Genomic DNA, 16800 nt, shown 5'->3' with positions numbered 1-16800 from the left:
TTGTACTGTGTTTATGTGGGTGTCACTGTCCAGTATTGTACCTAACAACACGATGTTCGTTGACGAGGCCAGTTTGACATGATTGAAAATAGACGCTCTATTTCTCGCATTCTCTCTCCATCATTTGGGATATTTGTGAACTGGGTCACTTTTAATACGTGTAAGATCTAGATCTCGATGTCGCTCATGGAGTCTATAACAATGACTGAGAATAATAATGTGAAGACACAATCATGAGATGCTATCAGGAGATAATTATAAGAGTTGATATTCTTCTGGCAATTAAAGCATTGTATTCCAAGCAGATGCTCTAAGCAAGTCACTATACACTGTGTATGTTGCAAACAATCCAGACGTTAAAAATGATCTAGGGAGATAAGATCATAAGCATACAGACATATTTTTATATAGGTATTGAAGTGCGTCATTGGTAGTAATATAGTGAATTATAGAGAACATACTGTATAACGATATATACAATATACTGTATATTGCCAACATATTAAATTGTACAAATTGTGTACTGTAGAGTTCATAAGAAACAAATTCAGACTTAGCAGACTTGTTTGTTTTCATTCTACAGTCTGTTGGATTTAATGTCCATGTTAAGTGCAACCACATTCAATAAGGGTGAGAGATCTAAATATAGACCATTGTGTGTAATCCGGCTATGCTGCAGATTACACCTCATCCCTTGTGAGGACAAATAAAATGGCTGAATTAGTTTTAACTGGATTATGACTGTCAAGGGGGAATTGATTGGATAGAAAATATAGTGTTGTGAATTTCCTTAGGCACTATTGGTCAGAATTACCGCTTAGGAATGGAAGAGGAATGCCTCTGTGAGGAACTTTGATTGGTTAAGGAAACGTGGAAGTAAAATCCTATTGGTGTTTTACTGCTCTGAAGTCTGACACTGTGATCATAATCTGGATTATGGGACTCCAGAGTTCAAGGTTTACATCTTTGTCTTTTATTTTATTTTCAACCTTTGACAGTGGGCGTGGAAATAGAAATCAATTCATTTTTATTTGTATAGAGCATTCAACAATGAACATTGTCTCAAAGCAGCCTTACACAAATAATGTGGTGATAAAAATTAATAAGCTGTTGTTAATGAGTGGAAGTCTGTCCCTGATGAGCATTTAACAATTTTAATTCAATATCCAAATTTAAATAAATGTCATCTGTTGCTTCCTGGGTTTGATTCAGAGGCAGCGAATCATCCCAGCCATTTCAAGGCCTACACAAGCTATTACACAAGCCATCTCTGTGCCAAATAGCAGAGCCAAAGGACAACGGAAAACTCTTTGTATTATTAGTGAGGTAACCAAATATGAATACATACATTGGGATTTAAATACCAAGAGGAGTATGAGGGAAAATTTGTTTTGGTGGCTTTAAAAAAAACAACGAAACATGCTAGAAGGATCACGCAGCATCTGCTTGAGACTGGGATCTTGTGGGACACAGCAAAAGAAGGTAAAAATGTTTCACATCCGTGTGGGTGTGACACAGGAAGCTAACAAGATGTACTTATATCGGGCAACTAGTTTGTTTAGACTTTGTTCTATAGAAGTCAGTTTGTTAGAAAATATCATGAGCAGGTACTATGCTAAAAAATTACTTCTTAAGATCTGTGTACTGTCTGTATTTTGTCTATTTATTTCTTTAACTTTGTCTACAGCCCACAAGTCCATGTTGGTCATTTACTTTTACCAGCTCCCTCACTTTGACACTGGTTAATATATGACTCAGCTCGACCCAAGCAGCTGTAATAGTTATTAAACATTACTAAACGGAACAAGTGAAGGATCCAAATAGAAGAGCAGTGAGTTCATTTGTAAGGCAGACGTAGTAATTGTGCACTCAAATGTAGGAAATGATTCTTGTTTTTTAGTAGAATCTGCAGCTCATTTGAAGAGCTGCAGTTAGTCTGGCTGACCTTGGACTTGCATTCCAAATTCTGAGACCTGGCTGATCATGATTTTGATTATAATCATGATTTATTATTTTGATTATTAAAATTACTGGTTCTGGACTTTACAATAAACCAGGTATTCCCAAGATTTCAATCTCATGGTGGTCTGGGTCTGTTTATTTCAAGAGCTTGACATCTCTATGGTTTTGGGAACAAGAACTGCTGCTTTAGTGTAGCTAACAGAGGTAAAGGGGGTTTATAGGGTTATAGGGGAATCAAATTTATACATTAGAAATGTCCCAAGTTGTGCACCTTATTGACATTGATTCCTTCCAAAGGTTAAAAAAAAATTATGTAATTCCTTTTTTCATGTCCTGAAATATTTGGACTAGTTTTCGGCCTGGTTTTTAGATCGGCTAAAACCTGACAACCCTGGATAAATATAACTAGAGCATCTCACACACTGGAAACAGACTGTATTGGAAACAGTCGAACAGTAAGTACTGTCCAAAATGAGCTGCTAGATTGTAGGCTTGTTGGTTGGATATTGTTGAATCTTAGCTGCCTATTACAGGGTCACACGAAAGAGAAAAGCGTGCACCATGATCGATTCTTTTTTAAGATGCACTTAACAAACGTACATGTTCTTGAAGCTTTGAGCCTGTGGAACCTCAAAGAGGCCTTGTTGGGACGTGCTCATCAAAAGCGCAATTACAATCAAGAAAGAATGTGAAATAGTATCCATGCCATGTTAAAGTGACTGGCCATATTTACATGTATTTGACCTCAAATGTTTGTGACGTATTTCTTATTTAATGGCTGTTTCTATTTCCATAGATCACCAGAAGTTGGAACGTGAGGCTCGCATATGTCGTCTGCTGAAACACCCCAACATTGGTGAGTGTTGTCATGCACAGAATACATTTGCTTTTTCAGATCCAGCTCAGAACAATTAAATATGCATTTACACATTGGACATTGGTCCTAGCATAAAAATTAAACAGCGACAACAGATTTGAACCTCTATGTTAAAAGCACAAGAATAAATTTCCCTTTAATAAAGAGGTGTAAATATATGGCATCAAAGCATCAATGAGTAAGATAGGCTAATGATCCTTCCTCACAAACAGTTGCTCAGCATAATAAAGGCTGTTGGAATATACCATGTTTTGCAATATACCAGGCTCCAAACACAAAACGCTTATTAATGCTTTAAAAAGTAGACAGTGTATAGGCAGTATTGAATAATATTAGTGGATTGATCAATAAAAAGCAGTCTGTAATTCTAGATTTATTGGAGGAAAAAAATTAAAGCTTTGCTGATGTGATTTATTATTGCCTTGCTTTTATTTGACATATTATGAGATTATGTATGGGTATATATATTTTCCATTTTTCACTCCACACCACATATAACCAGCTGTAATGAATATCAATCAGGCCTAGGCTAGGCACTATAATGTTCGACATCCTATATCAGGACAGGTTTTCATGTGAAATGCATCTCACTAGTTCCACATTAGGCTTTGCAATCAAGAGCCAAATTATTTAATATTATAATTGCTATTAAAAATCAATATTGTTTTACAGCAGCGTCTCTTCTCACAGAGATTCTCCCAAATTGTAGCAGTTGCTCTCCCTTTTTTCCCCATTATAACAGTTGCTGGGAAAGCCTGTCTCCCATAGTTGCTATGGAAACTAGAGCGAGAGAGAGACATGGTGAATCATTGCTGTGAGGAAATGCTTAAGAAATTGAGACTAAGGGGATTCCTCTTTCTCCTTTCTTGGTTTTCTTTAGCTCGCCTATCAAAACTCCATACAACCATATGCAGGTTTATTTTTAATTTAAAGCACTCAGTATTTTATTTAAACATTATTAATGATTTCACCAGCTTGAGTAGGATAGTGTCAGGACACAAACACAAGACTGGGCGCGTTACGAACCGTAATGCGGGTATATTTCGTAATGCGTGGATAATCCGTAAAGCGGGTAGGATCCGTAACGCGGGGATAGTTCTAATAAGGAGTAGAATCCTTAGAGTCGAAACCAGGAGCAGGAACCAGCAGGGAATGCTGGCGGTACGGAGTCCTGTAGATCACTGTGGCAATCATGTAGATCCGACAGCGAGTGGGGTCGGAATGGGAGCTTATGAAGGGGAACGCTTTCGGAAGGACTTGGGAGTGTGACGGCACCTTCGGAGGAGCCTGGAAGCATGCCGTCGTCTTGGTAGGAATTGTGAAGTGTGACGTCGCCTTCGGAGAGACCCTGAAGCATGACAACGCCTTCGGAGAAACTTGGAGGCATGACGTCTCGCCTTCAGAGTACCTTGGAGGCGTGACGTCTCGCCTTCGGAGCAACTCGGAGGCGTGACGTCGCCTTCGGAGCAACTCGGAGGCGTGACGTCGCCTTCGGAGCAACTCGGAGGCGTGACGTCGCCTTCGGAGCAACTCGGAGGCGTGACGTCGCCTTCGGAGCAACTCGGAGGCGTGACGTCGCCTTCGGAGCAACTCGGAGGCGTGACGTCGCCTTCGGAGGGGCTTTGAGGCGGAGGGATTAAGGGCCGCGACGTTGCCTCCAGCAGAACTTGGGACCGCATCGTCGTTTCCCGAGTGTCCTTGTAGCGCAATGGCGTTTCCGGAGGGTCCTTTTAGCGTGGCGCCATTTTTGGAGGGTCCTTGTAGCGCAACTTTGCCTACGGGAGGATTTTGAAGCACAACTGCGCCTTCGGATGAGCCTGGAAGCATGGCGTCGCCTTGGTAGGAGTTGTAAAGCACGTCGTCTTAGGAGAGACCTTAAAGCGCGACAACGCCTTTGGAGGAACTTGGGACCGCGTTGTCGGTTTTAGACGGATTTTGAGGTGCGGTATCGCTTTCAGAAAGGCTTTGAGGCGCGGTGTCGCTTTTAGAGGGACTTGGAAGCGCGATGTTGCCTCCAGCGGAACTTGGGACCGTGTAGTCGCTTCCGGATGGGTCCATGTAGTGTGACAGCGTTTCCAGAGCGTCCTTGTAGCGCAGCGGTGCCTACGGGAGAATCTTGAAGCGTGACTGCTCCTTCGGAAGGACTTGGGAGCGCAACGGTGCCTCCGAAAGAGCCTGGAAGGCAGGCTGGCGATGACTCCAGGGGATCTTGGAAGCCAGGCGGTGTCCGCTCTGGGGCTTGAAGACTGGGGCTTGGGTTGGCACCTCCTGACGTCAGCCATCCGGTCCGGGGCCTTCCCAGAACTGTGGGGGGCTGTAGCGGAAGTCCGCTATTGTCATCCCAAACATCCCCATTAAATGCACGATGAAATTGGCATACGAGCCAAAATCGCCTCCGTTTGCTCTCTTGCTGGCCCAAGAGAGAGCATCCCAGACAGGAGAGAGATGAAGATCTTGGCTTGTTCGGTGGGGAATTGGGATAACTGTGTCCCGATGTATTTGCTGGTACTTCCGCAGCGGAAGCGGAACCAGGCTGCTGATCCATCACGGTAAAGCGATTCCTCCTTTTTTTTCGGTTTAGGTCGGATCTTCTGTCAGGACCCTGACCACGCAGAGGAAGCGGAAGTAACTCAATCATGTTTTATTTAACTTTCAGCACAGAAACGCAAGACTGGGAGCGTTACGAGCGGTAATGCAGGTATAGTCCATAATGCGTGATAATCCGTAAAGCGGGTAGGGTCCATAACTTGGGGATAATCCGTAAAGCGGGTAGGATTTGTGATTCGGGGATAATCCATAAAGCGGGTAGGATCTGTGAGGCGGGTAGGATCCGTAACGCGGGGATAGTTCTAATAAGGGGTAGAATCTTTAGAGTCGAAACCAGGAGCAGGAACCAGCGGGGAATGCTGGCAGTACGGAGTCCTGTAGATCACTGTGGCAATCATGTAGCTCTAACAACGAGTGGGGACAAAACGGGAGCTTATGAAGGGGAACCGGTAACGAGTGACAGGTGACGGCGATTAGCACTGGGAGCGGCTGAGAGAGAGCCGCGGAGTGGCAGGAGAATCCCTGACAGATAGTTTGTTGAAATGGAGTGTTTAAAATTATAAGAAAAGGCTTTTGTCTTATCTGTATTTTGCAAAAATATTTCCTTTTGATTTTGGACTTCTTTACTTTTTTCACACTTTGTATGAATGGTATTAAATTGCTTTTCATTGGACATTAATCTACACACAATACATCCTGACACCATGGGCATGTTTTGCACATGTATTACAAACAACAAAAGAAAAACCAAGAGTCCCTTATTTAGTATTCAGACCTATGACTAAGGCACTCCACATAGAGCTCAGGTACATCCTGTTTGCTTCGATTGTGTCTCTAGAGCTCAACTAAATTCCTGTGGCTAATTCAATTAATCAGACATGATTCAAAAAGGCACCCACCTGTGTGAATTTGGTACCACTATTCACATTGTAAGAGGTCAGACCCAAGCCATAAAATCCAAGGAACATTAAGACATTGATAGGGATATGGGGTTAAAACACTTTAAAGCTTTGAATATTCCTATGAGTTCTTTTATCAGTATGAAATGTAGGAGGTTTTGAACCAGGTTTTGAGTCAGTTACTGTGATCAAAACCGACAACCATCCCATAGACACTTATATTAATAAATTCGAGAGGCAAGATGGATGCTAATTTGGTAAAGTTACACGCATAGAAATGACTGTCAGTTTAGTGAAGCATGGTGGTGGTAGCACCTTTTTGTGAGTTGCTTCTCAAAATGTACTATGCATCCAAATTTTGGAAGGTCTTCTTTAAAGAAGCATCCATAAGACCTGACTGGGATGATTTTACACTTTTCAGCACAGTCCATCCATCCATCTTCTCCCGCTTATCCGATGCCGGGTCGCGGGGGCAGCAGTCTAAGCAAAGATGCCCAGACTTCCCTCTCCCTAGACACTTCTTCCAGCTCTTCCGGGGGGACACCAAGGCGTTCCCAGGCCAGCCGGGAGACATAGTCTCTCCAGCATGTCCTAGGTCTTCCCCAGGGTCTCCTCCCAGTGGGACGCGCCCGGAACACCTTTTCAGCACAGTGACAACCCAAATTATGAAGTGAAGACAATCCTAGTGTAGCTTCTCTGAATGTACTTGAGTGGCCTCGCTAAAACCCAGACTGAGCACTTCCCATGCAGTCTGATTGAGTGAAATTCCTCAAAACTTGGTTTGCAAAGCTTGTTGAGACTTACCCAGGAGGAAACTAAGGTGTGACTGCTGCCACCGGTGCTTTCACAAAGTACTGTACCTAAAGTTGGTATACTTGTTTTTGAGTTTTCAATAAAGTTGAAAAATTTCGTCATTATGGGTTATTGTGCAGTGAGTAATGTCCAAAAAGGTACAATAGAAAGACTATATAATAATAATAATAATAATAATAATGATTATTATTATTATTATTAACCATCCCCAGCCACTCTCGGTGCCGGTCCCAAGCCCGGATAAATTGGGGAGGGTTGCGTTAGAAAAGGGCTTCCAGCGTAAAAACGTGCCAAATCAAACGTGCGGAGGATCCGCTGTGGCGACCCCTAACGGGAGAAGCCAAAAGAAAGTTATTATTATTATTATTATTATTATTATTATTATTATTATAATAATGTCATCTGCTTTTGAAATTTAATCTATAACCTGAAAAAAACCTAATGTTTCAAACCCGCTATATATAAAAAATGCATACAGATGCTATTTTTATGGTTGTTTATTGCTCACCTTTTTCTTTTTTAAGAGACAAGCGATAACAGTGAAATATTTGACTTATATGGAGGTTTTTGTCAGGACGTAATAAAGATGGATGTGTTTATGTAACCTTAAAGGGTGGTTTGAAGATGAAATATAGAAGGGTCAGGGTATAGTGTGGGAATTGAAATTGGTCTAATGAATGAGAGAGTCTGTCATAGACGTCCGTCTGTAGGGCGCTATCTTTCTCGCACACAGGTTCGTGCACACACACGATGAGACTAAATGATTTGGAAAGCGGGTGTGTCTGTATCCTGTGTAAAATCTAATCAGCCTTCCATCTCTCTGCCCCTTACAGTGAGACTCCATGACAGCATATCTGAAGAGGGATTCCACTACCTTGTGTTTGATTTGTAAGTAATTGTGTGTGTGTGTGTGTGTGTGTGTGTGTGTGTGTGTGTGTGTGTGTGTGTGTGTGTGTGTGTGTGTGTGTGTGTGTGTGCGCACGCTTATCATGGTGGCTAGTAAGAGTGTACATACACCACACTGGCATGTAGTTCAGGGTCGGCTCCTCCTCTTACCAAATATAACCAGAATTAAGGGTCTGGCAGCCTGCTAATGAACACTGTCGGCAGTCTGGATGAACCCACACTAATTGGGTATGTTTGTGCGCGTGTGTGTTTCCAGGTGGTATGTAAAGAAATATAACTGAGCAGCTAATCAAGTCCCTTTTTGGACAACTATTCACCTTCAACTGGTTGCTGCCCAGTGCAATACCTCCCTATTTCTTTATTTAAGTTCAACACAAAACACAACACAACAAACCTGGAAAACCTGGAATTTAAAAAAAACCCTATATAAAGAGTCCATGATGAGGATAAATCCGCTAAACATACATTGTGCCTCTCTGTGAAACCATGTATATTCGCCCTGTTGGCAGTCATGTGAAATCTACTTGTGTTGAACACAAGTAAGTTGGTTATTCTCTGCCTGTTGTCTTTGGACAATGTTTTCAGCACTAACATAGCCTCAGAAATGCATAACTAATGCAGACAAAATTGTTTGCCTTTTTATGATATATGCAGTGACCTTTAGAAGCAAGAATAATGCATTAAGTGTGAGGGTGAATGTAGCTCTTATGTGTGAATTGCATTTTGCCTTTTTTTCTGTCAGTGTTTCTATGGAATTCTGACTGACAAAGTACTGAGATTTGTCACTACAGGTACCTCTTATTAGCTAAAGGCTTCACCTCGTAAATCTCTTGCTGTATTTCTATTCAAAATATATTTCCCCCCATTATATTCTATGTAAAGCTGTTTCTTTAATTTTGCACGACAGGTAAAAGATCACATTGACCAAGACTTGCATATTGACGAGTCGATTGACATGCTTCACACTGCGACAATCCAAATGCCAGCAAATGTTTTGGCCTTTACTGAATCTGTATATCGATATTCTCTCCATACAAACGTTTGTTTCTACGTCCTCTTTCCTTTCACACAGGCTGTCTTTGTCCGTGCCCCTCAGTTGTAACAACGCAATCTTGTCTTGTCTATATTGTTATTGTGGTTTCAAATATTTAGACTCTCTTTTAACAAGGTTGGTGTGATTGCTTTAAAAAAAAAAAAGAAAATGTAGCCAATTAGTACACACACTTAGTTAAGCATGAAAAACCTCTTTGTTGCCATTCAGTGTGTCTCAGTGGTGCACGCTTTCACTTGCTTAAAAAGCTCATATGCTAGTACAGCTAATTAACTTTGCATGAATTATAACTGAATCACTTTTAGACTAATAGTTGTGCTGTTGAAACATCACACATTGATGCAGAACAATGGTGGGATTTCCATCGTAGACAAAACTTACATTACATTTACGCCATTTAGCAGACGCCCTTATCCAAAGAAGGGTGATAGAAGGGTATCTGCAAGAGTGAAAGGGAAAGTTTATAGGACTGTGGTGAGACCTGTGATGTTGTATGGTTTAGAGACAGTGGCATTGAGTAAAAGACAGGAGGTGGAGCTGGAGGTAGCAGAGCTGAAGATGTTAAGGTTTTCGTTGGGAGTGATGAGGATGGACAGGATTAGAAATGAGTTTTTTCGAGGGACAGCGCATGTAGGACGTTTTGGAGACAAGGTGAGGGAGGCGAGATTGAGATGGTTGGGACATGTGCAGAGGATGGACATGGGGTATATCGGTAGGAGAATGCTGAGGATGGAGCCACCAGGAACGAGGAAAAAAGGAAGGCCGAAGAGGAGGTTTATAGATGTGGTGAGGGAAGACATGCAGGTATTTGGGGTGAAAGAGGCAGATGTAGAGGACAGGGGGGTATGGAGAAGGATGATCCGCTGCGGCGACCCCTAATGGGAGAAGCTGAAAGAGGAAGAAGCAGACGCCCTTAACCAGAGCGATGTACAAAAGTGTTTTGAGTCTCTATTAATGAATAAATCAACACTGGTTCGCTAGATTACAAACTTAAGATGCCTTCAGCTTTTAATTAAATTTATTATTATTATTTTTTTATATATATAAAACAAAGACAAAGCAAACCGGGAAAAGTGTTAGTGTTTCAGGAAGAGGAAGGTCTTCACCCATCATTTGATGCTAGCCAGTAGCTCCGCTGATAGGACGTCTAGGGGAAGTTCATTCTACCACCACGGTGCAGGACAGAGAAGAGCCTTGAAGTATACTTATCTCTTACCCTGAGAGAAGATGGTACTAGTTTAACAGTGCTAAGAAGTGATTAGATCTCCTTGGTAAGATGGTGCTGGTCTATTATTGGCTTTGTTTTTTTGCAGTGTGTTGAATCTGATGCATGAAGCTACCGGAAGCCAGTGAAGCAAGCGCAGTAGTGGGGTGGTGTGGGAGAACTTGGGTGGATCGAACACAAGTCGCACAGCTGCATTGCGGATCATTTGCAGTGGACGAATAGCGTTCAGAGGAAAACCTGCCAGCAGAGAGTTGCAGTAGTCCAGTCTTGAAATGACAAGAAACTGAACAAGCATAGAACTGGTCTAATACTTCTAAAGTTGTATTGAAAGAACCGACAAGTGCAAGTCATGTACTTCAAGTTGCAAGTCAAGTTACTTTCCAAGTCTATATATATATTTTTATATATATATATATATATATATATATATATATATATATATATATATATATATATATATATATACACTATATACTGTGCATGCATACCTATTAGTATTTTTAAACCATCATATATGCAATTATTACGTGTGCTACAAGACTGTATGCTAGTTTTATTGGGGTCTCTTAATTTCTTTGAACCACAGAATTATGTTTAATTTAGTTTAAGCTGGTTGTATACTGTTTACTATGGAAATGGGACTTATCTGTATTTTTCACTTTTTACTTCATTCAATCAGTAATAGGCAACAATTTTGGATAAAAAATCCTGAAATATAATAAAATTATTAGTGCCGAGACCAGTCAGGTCAAAGATGAGGATGGAAATTGGTATGAAATTTCAGCTGTAGTTAGACAATACCAAACCACTCTGAAATATTGCTATATTTTATCCACCTCAGGCTTATACAAGACAAAATTAAAGCACATTTGGTTATGCATCCTTTCAAGCAGGTAGCGTTACCATTAACCGCCTTGTTCATTTCTGAACATTTATGTTGTACCCTGCACAGTGTGGGTTTCCTCTTGGTCAAGTGACTTTCCACCACCCACAAACATGCTAGTAGATAGATTTTACACTTAGATTGTGTGAAAGTAGATAAATATTGCTTTGTCAATGACTGGATTCATGTTCTGCCTCTCTGCATTCCCTGATGCATTGCATCTATTATCTGAATAAAGTGGCTACCACGTGATACTAAAGATGAAGTATGGCCGCTATTAAGAATTTCACGTGTTCATTCTAATACGTTTCAGAGTCACAGGAGGGGAGCTGTTTGAAGATATTGTGGCCAGGGAGTACTATAGTGAAGCTGATGCCAGGTCAGTCGTTTCACATGATGATAATGCGTGGTTTATATATACTACTGTTTACATAAAATAAATGAATTACTGACAATGACTTAAATATATTATTTGGGTCTCTTATGAAGAGTTCCAATGCTTTTCAAGCCCAGGAAATGACTGTGTTTGCTCTTGACTAGACTAATAAAATGTCGTAGTGATTAACACCTTGATTAAGCTATATAAAAATGTGATCTTCATATAGAATGTGAGCAATGACTGCTAAATGTGTGTTTTTGTTGTGTATCTTGTTTGCTGTGCACATATCCTTTCATACTTTCTTGTCGTGAGCTGTACCCTAATGTTCGTTTTATGCCTAGATAATATAGATAGAATTGCTTAAAGGAAAAAATTTTTTACTCTACGCTGTTTTATATCTGTTAAATGTTTTGTTCTCATCGTAAAAAGTCTGTATGTTGTATTTCACTTAAACAACCTTGCAAACGAAAGCATAGATAACCAAATATAAAACGGAAGGATTCTTTTTTCCCTTCACGTTGTTGTTCCCCTTTTGTTTGTGGGACATTCTGTCATATGTGTAATTGTGCTTGCTGAACTGTACTTCTCCTCTTTTGCTTTCCTGCCATGTCTTTCTCTTTCTCAGTCATTGCATACAGCAGATTCTAGAGAGTGTAAATCATTGTCACCTAAGTGGTATTGTCCATCGAGACTTGAAGGTTAGTATGACAGGACGGAATGTATGAAATCCTGGCTTGGCTCTCCAGATGAACAATTAACAACCACTTTGAGATTGTGGACGCTGTGCTCTTTTAAACTCACTTCACCCACCTTAACTTCTTCTGGTCTGCATTTTGGGGGGGTGTAGAGGAGGGGAAAAAATAAAAACAAATGCAAAAAAATTTGCATGTAGCGTCAAAGAGACATGCTCTAACCAGTGGCTGAGAGGTTTGACTCAATGGGAAGTTTTGATGGAGTAGTTTGCAATCAGAATGAGTGGTTTTAGCAAATATTTAGCAAGTAATTATTAATTGAATTTGAAAATCAATATCCTAATAGGGTCAAGCCCCCAGCCACCCTCTAGTGCAAACACCACTTCTGCTTTGGGATCAGGGAAAGCAGGACGGCAACAACAAGGATAGCAATAATGGCTGGAAAATAGGGTTAGCTCCACTATTGGCTGAGTATTTAAAAATTATTGCAAAAAAAAAAAAAAAAGTCTATTAAGTACAATTCTTATACACTATAAAACTGAAAAAATCAAAGCTCCTATGTGGTCAGCTACATGACGTCTCTAGCTTCCCTGGTCTCAGTGTGAACGCAGAGTGTGTGTGAGCTCATGACTAACCCACACCCCCCTGGTGTTTGCATGCAGTCATTGCATTCAGCAGATCCTTGAGGCTGTTCTCCACTGCCACCAGATGGGAGTGGTCCATCGCGACCTGAAGGTGAGTAGATGCACTAGGGGGTTTTCAACACCAAATTCCTTTCTTTTTCTTCTTCAGGCTATGCTCTCATAAATCAACTATGGGACTTTTTTCTGGGGAGTTCTTTATGCCCCAGATACTTGGTGTTCATTGAGGTCACTGATATCTTGTTAGTTACTAATCTTAGAATGTTTATTGTTCTAAAGCATGCAAAATAGCAATTCAAAAAAAGTACTGAAATCATTTAGAAAGTTAAGCACATAAAAAATAATCCATGCCCTTTTCCATTGATAATTACATTGTTTTTAGTGATTTCCTCTCTAATCAATATCTAACTTTAGTTAAATTCACAAAACGTTTTCATTTCTAGCTTAAATGGCCTATTTAAAAAGAATACAATAAACCTGAAATTTTAAAGTTTTGTATGACCCGAACTAAGCGGCTAGGAATTAATAATAGTGTATGCAAAGATATATCTTTGCCTAGTGCATGATAATGTTATCTTAGCCGAAACTACAACATTGTTCATCCCCAACACACCAGCCCCAAGGTTCTGAGCCCTGAACATTAATTTGCTAATCAAATGAGCCAGGTGCAGTTACGAGTATAATCCTCCTCCTGCATTTAGAGTTCAGATTCTGTCATACGATTAGTCGTCCCTACAGCGTTTCCATGGCAAACACGCAGAGGGTTGGGTGTAGTGGTGGGACGAAGTCATTTGAGACAAAACATTTAGGGAAAAGAGAATATTGTTTACAAAGCGAACCTGATTTAGTTATCCATGTTTACGCAGATATGTCTGGATGGTGGTGTGTTACGTTTGCAGCACGTGCACACACGCGCACACACAAACACACACACACACAGTGCAGTTACTTTTATCCAGATTCATCCATTCTTGTTCAGTGAAAATTAAATAATCACACAAATTTATTTCATTTTCTACTTTGACCCCACACTACTTTAAGGATTTAAGACCCTACTTTTCACTGCTTGTAAACCCTTTTACACTCAGGTGTTTGTGGTTTATTTGTTTAAGCTCTTCCGAAGTAGAAATGGGGATAGTTATGGAGATAAAGGTACACAGAATAAATTTTCCATGCCAGTAAAATGGGTTGTTGAAAAGCCATTGTTTTACTTAGCACAAAAGCAATTCTGTGCACATGTCTATATTTTGGTACACTGCTCTATAGATGTGTTCAGCTGTTTATGACATAGACACATTTTTAGAAAGGTAAGATTGGTTTTGTAGGTCAGGCATACTGTGTGAAGGTGTTTACCCTGGCTTGCAGTGACATGTCTGCATCCCTCAGCCCCAACCCTATACATATGTGAAGAATGAGTATAGGAACACCATCGTGGTTTGCTAAGGTTTTTTTTTTTTTTTTTTTTTTGAGAGCATGTTTTCTTTTACATAAAAGCTTTTGTATAAAATACTATGTGTCCTTGATTTAAAGTAAAATTACTGGTGTTGTATACCAGATTTAGTCTGAGCTATCTGGGTTTAAAAGGTATGCAAAAGCAATGGCTGCACTGTTGATGCTAATGTAGCAATGGCTGCGTTAACATTGATTGCACTCCCTGTAGCATGTTAGCACTTTATTAGCGCACATGTTTCTGCATGAGTCACAGAGAATGACTCCCCACCTAACTGCTCCTGAATGACCTCATCTTTGGAAACTTTTGTTTGAACATTAGTTCGGCCTCTTTTTGTACTGTAAACTGTACCTGGATGCCATAAGTTATGTACAATCTCAATTAGATATTATTGAAATCAAAGCTGAATGCCACACTTATTGATTAGCTAGCAATTTTAATGAATTATTACTTCTGAAAATAAGGACACGTAAACAATAGTTACAGTGTTCTATTGGTTATGAATGTACAGTATTTAAATGTATGAATAAGCCTAATTTCAATGCGCATTCTTAATGGACACATCTGTGTTTGAACAAAGTTGCCAAATTGGGCAAATCATAGATTTATTGGCATTAAAGATTTTCTGCAGTTAAAAACTAAAGCTCATCTATTGCACGTTTGTTGCATTTGAATTATGGTAACAATCATTCGTTATATAAGTACTTTTGTACATTACTTTTGCACGTTTTAAGAATTTGTGAGAATTTCCTGTATTGTCTGTGTATACATATGTATACACATGTATATCTGTATTGTGTGTGTGTGTGTGTGTATATATATAGCATACACTGTTTGTTTTGTTCATATTTCTTATTGGGTTGTGCATAAGTCTGTCCAGGTGACACAGACACTGTATGAAAAATAGTATTGTGACACCTGACTTTTTCAACCATATGTGATTCTTCCCTGAACTGTTATCACAAAGTTGGAGGCACACAATTGAGTAGGTTGTCTTTGAATGTGGTAGCATTACATTTTGCATCACTTATGCTTTACATGGGTTTGGAGGTGAAAATCAGCACCCTTGTGGTTGAAAGAGCACAAATCTACAAATCTCCACAACCACACTTCAATATCTAGTGGAACATTTTCCCAGAAGAGTGGAGGTTATTATAACAGCAAATGTGGAATAAATGTAGAATTTTATATTCAAAAAGCACACTTGAATTGCATGGTCAGGTGTCTACAAACTTTTTTCCATATAGTGTATATTAGATAGGTGATCATACCATTAAATTTGTTTAATATCATATTTCTGAAGCATATTTCATTCACAGCTTCAGCTCATATATATATATATATATACTTAGACTTATTTGGCAGCACCTGTGCATAACTCTGAAAATCTGTTGAGAATGACCTGGCTCAAAAATGATTCTCAAAAGAAGAATTTGTGAGAATGCATTCCAAATCAAGCACCATTAGGGTTAAGCTGTTGGTCATGTAAACATGTAAAGCCATGGTGGGTGGGAGTATTATTCATAGTCTAAAACCCTGATTTATATTTTCAATTTAAATCAATATTTTGGGCTTGGCTATGTTCTTTGACACGTGCAAAATTCGTTAGAATTCAAGAATTCTATAAACATTTTTGATCCAGGTCTTGTAAAAGACAATCTCAACACAGTGGCAAATATACAGTAAGACACTCTGGACCCAGGTCATTTCTAAAAAACTTAATTATTTGCTTTTGCACTTAAAGCCAGAGAACCTGCTTTTAGCCAGCAAACTCAAGGGGGCTGCAGTGAAACTGGCTGATTTTGGCTTGGCCATTGAGGTGCAAGGAGACCAGCAAGCATGGTTTGGTACGTATCTTTCTCAAAACAGATCCATTATGTTTATTTAAATTCAAATTACTCCTTGCTGAATTCATTGATATCTTCCTGTCATATGTATACAATTGTGGCAGCAGTGTATACTGTAAAATCATGCAGATAAAGGTCAACAAGTTCACCTTCACCTATTCACATCATCTGAATGGAGAAAAATGTGATCTCATTAACTTTGGCTATGGTGTAGTTGGAGTTGCCAACTGAGCATTATAAAAATATTTTGGCATGTCCAAACACAGAAGACTACAGTTTGAGAGAGATAAATTGGCTCACCCTGATAGTAGTAGAACCAGATTTGGGTTTCTGCTGTTGTAGTTCATCCACCTCAAGATTAGATGTGTACACTTTTCTGTTCTCCACTGTTGTAAAGAGTGGTTATGAATTACCATATCCCTATTATCTCTAATTGTTCTAGCTGTTGATTCGGCTGTGAACTGCTTCTGACTGGATGCTTTTGTGGAAGATTTGTATGTAAACATTAGAGACACTGAACCCACCTGCTAAAAAAAACAGTATATCAAAGTCAATGAGATCACATTTATCCCTATTCTAATGTTTGATGTGAACTTCAAGTGATGCTCTTGACAAATATTTGCAGTGT

The 16800-nt window shown here is 39.8% G+C and overlaps 1 protein-coding gene across 14 annotated transcripts in view; it reads left to right on the top strand.

Moving 5' to 3' along the window:
- Nucleotides 1-16800, top strand: part of camk2d1 (calcium/calmodulin-dependent protein kinase (CaM kinase) II delta 1) — an 80593-nt gene that overhangs the window by 38883 nt on the left and 24910 nt on the right. For 8 of the 14 annotated variants that reach the window (XM_083542190.1, XM_083542192.1, XM_083542201.1 and 5 more), the window contains exons 3-7: nucleotides 2759-2818; nucleotides 7932-7986; nucleotides 11477-11542; nucleotides 12897-12969; nucleotides 16070-16172. In XM_083542190.1, coding sequence (XP_083398316.1) covers nucleotides 2759-2818; nucleotides 7932-7986; nucleotides 11477-11542; nucleotides 12897-12969; nucleotides 16070-16172 — 357 coding nt within the window. Of the gene's footprint in view, nucleotides 1-2758; nucleotides 2819-7931; nucleotides 7987-11476; nucleotides 11543-12167; nucleotides 12241-12896; nucleotides 12970-16069; nucleotides 16173-16800 lie in introns of all 14 variants that reach the window. The other 6 variants (XM_083542202.1, XM_083542191.1, XM_083542200.1 and 3 more) reach the window with 1 other exon arrangement.

This window comes from Silurus aristotelis (genome assembly GCF_946808225.1).
Source record: "Silurus aristotelis genome assembly, chromosome: 5".
NCBI classification, from domain to species: domain Eukaryota; kingdom Metazoa; phylum Chordata; class Actinopteri; order Siluriformes; family Siluridae; genus Silurus; species Silurus aristotelis.
Note: the sequence above shows the minus strand (reverse complement) of the source record. Positions and strands in the feature narration are given on the sequence as shown.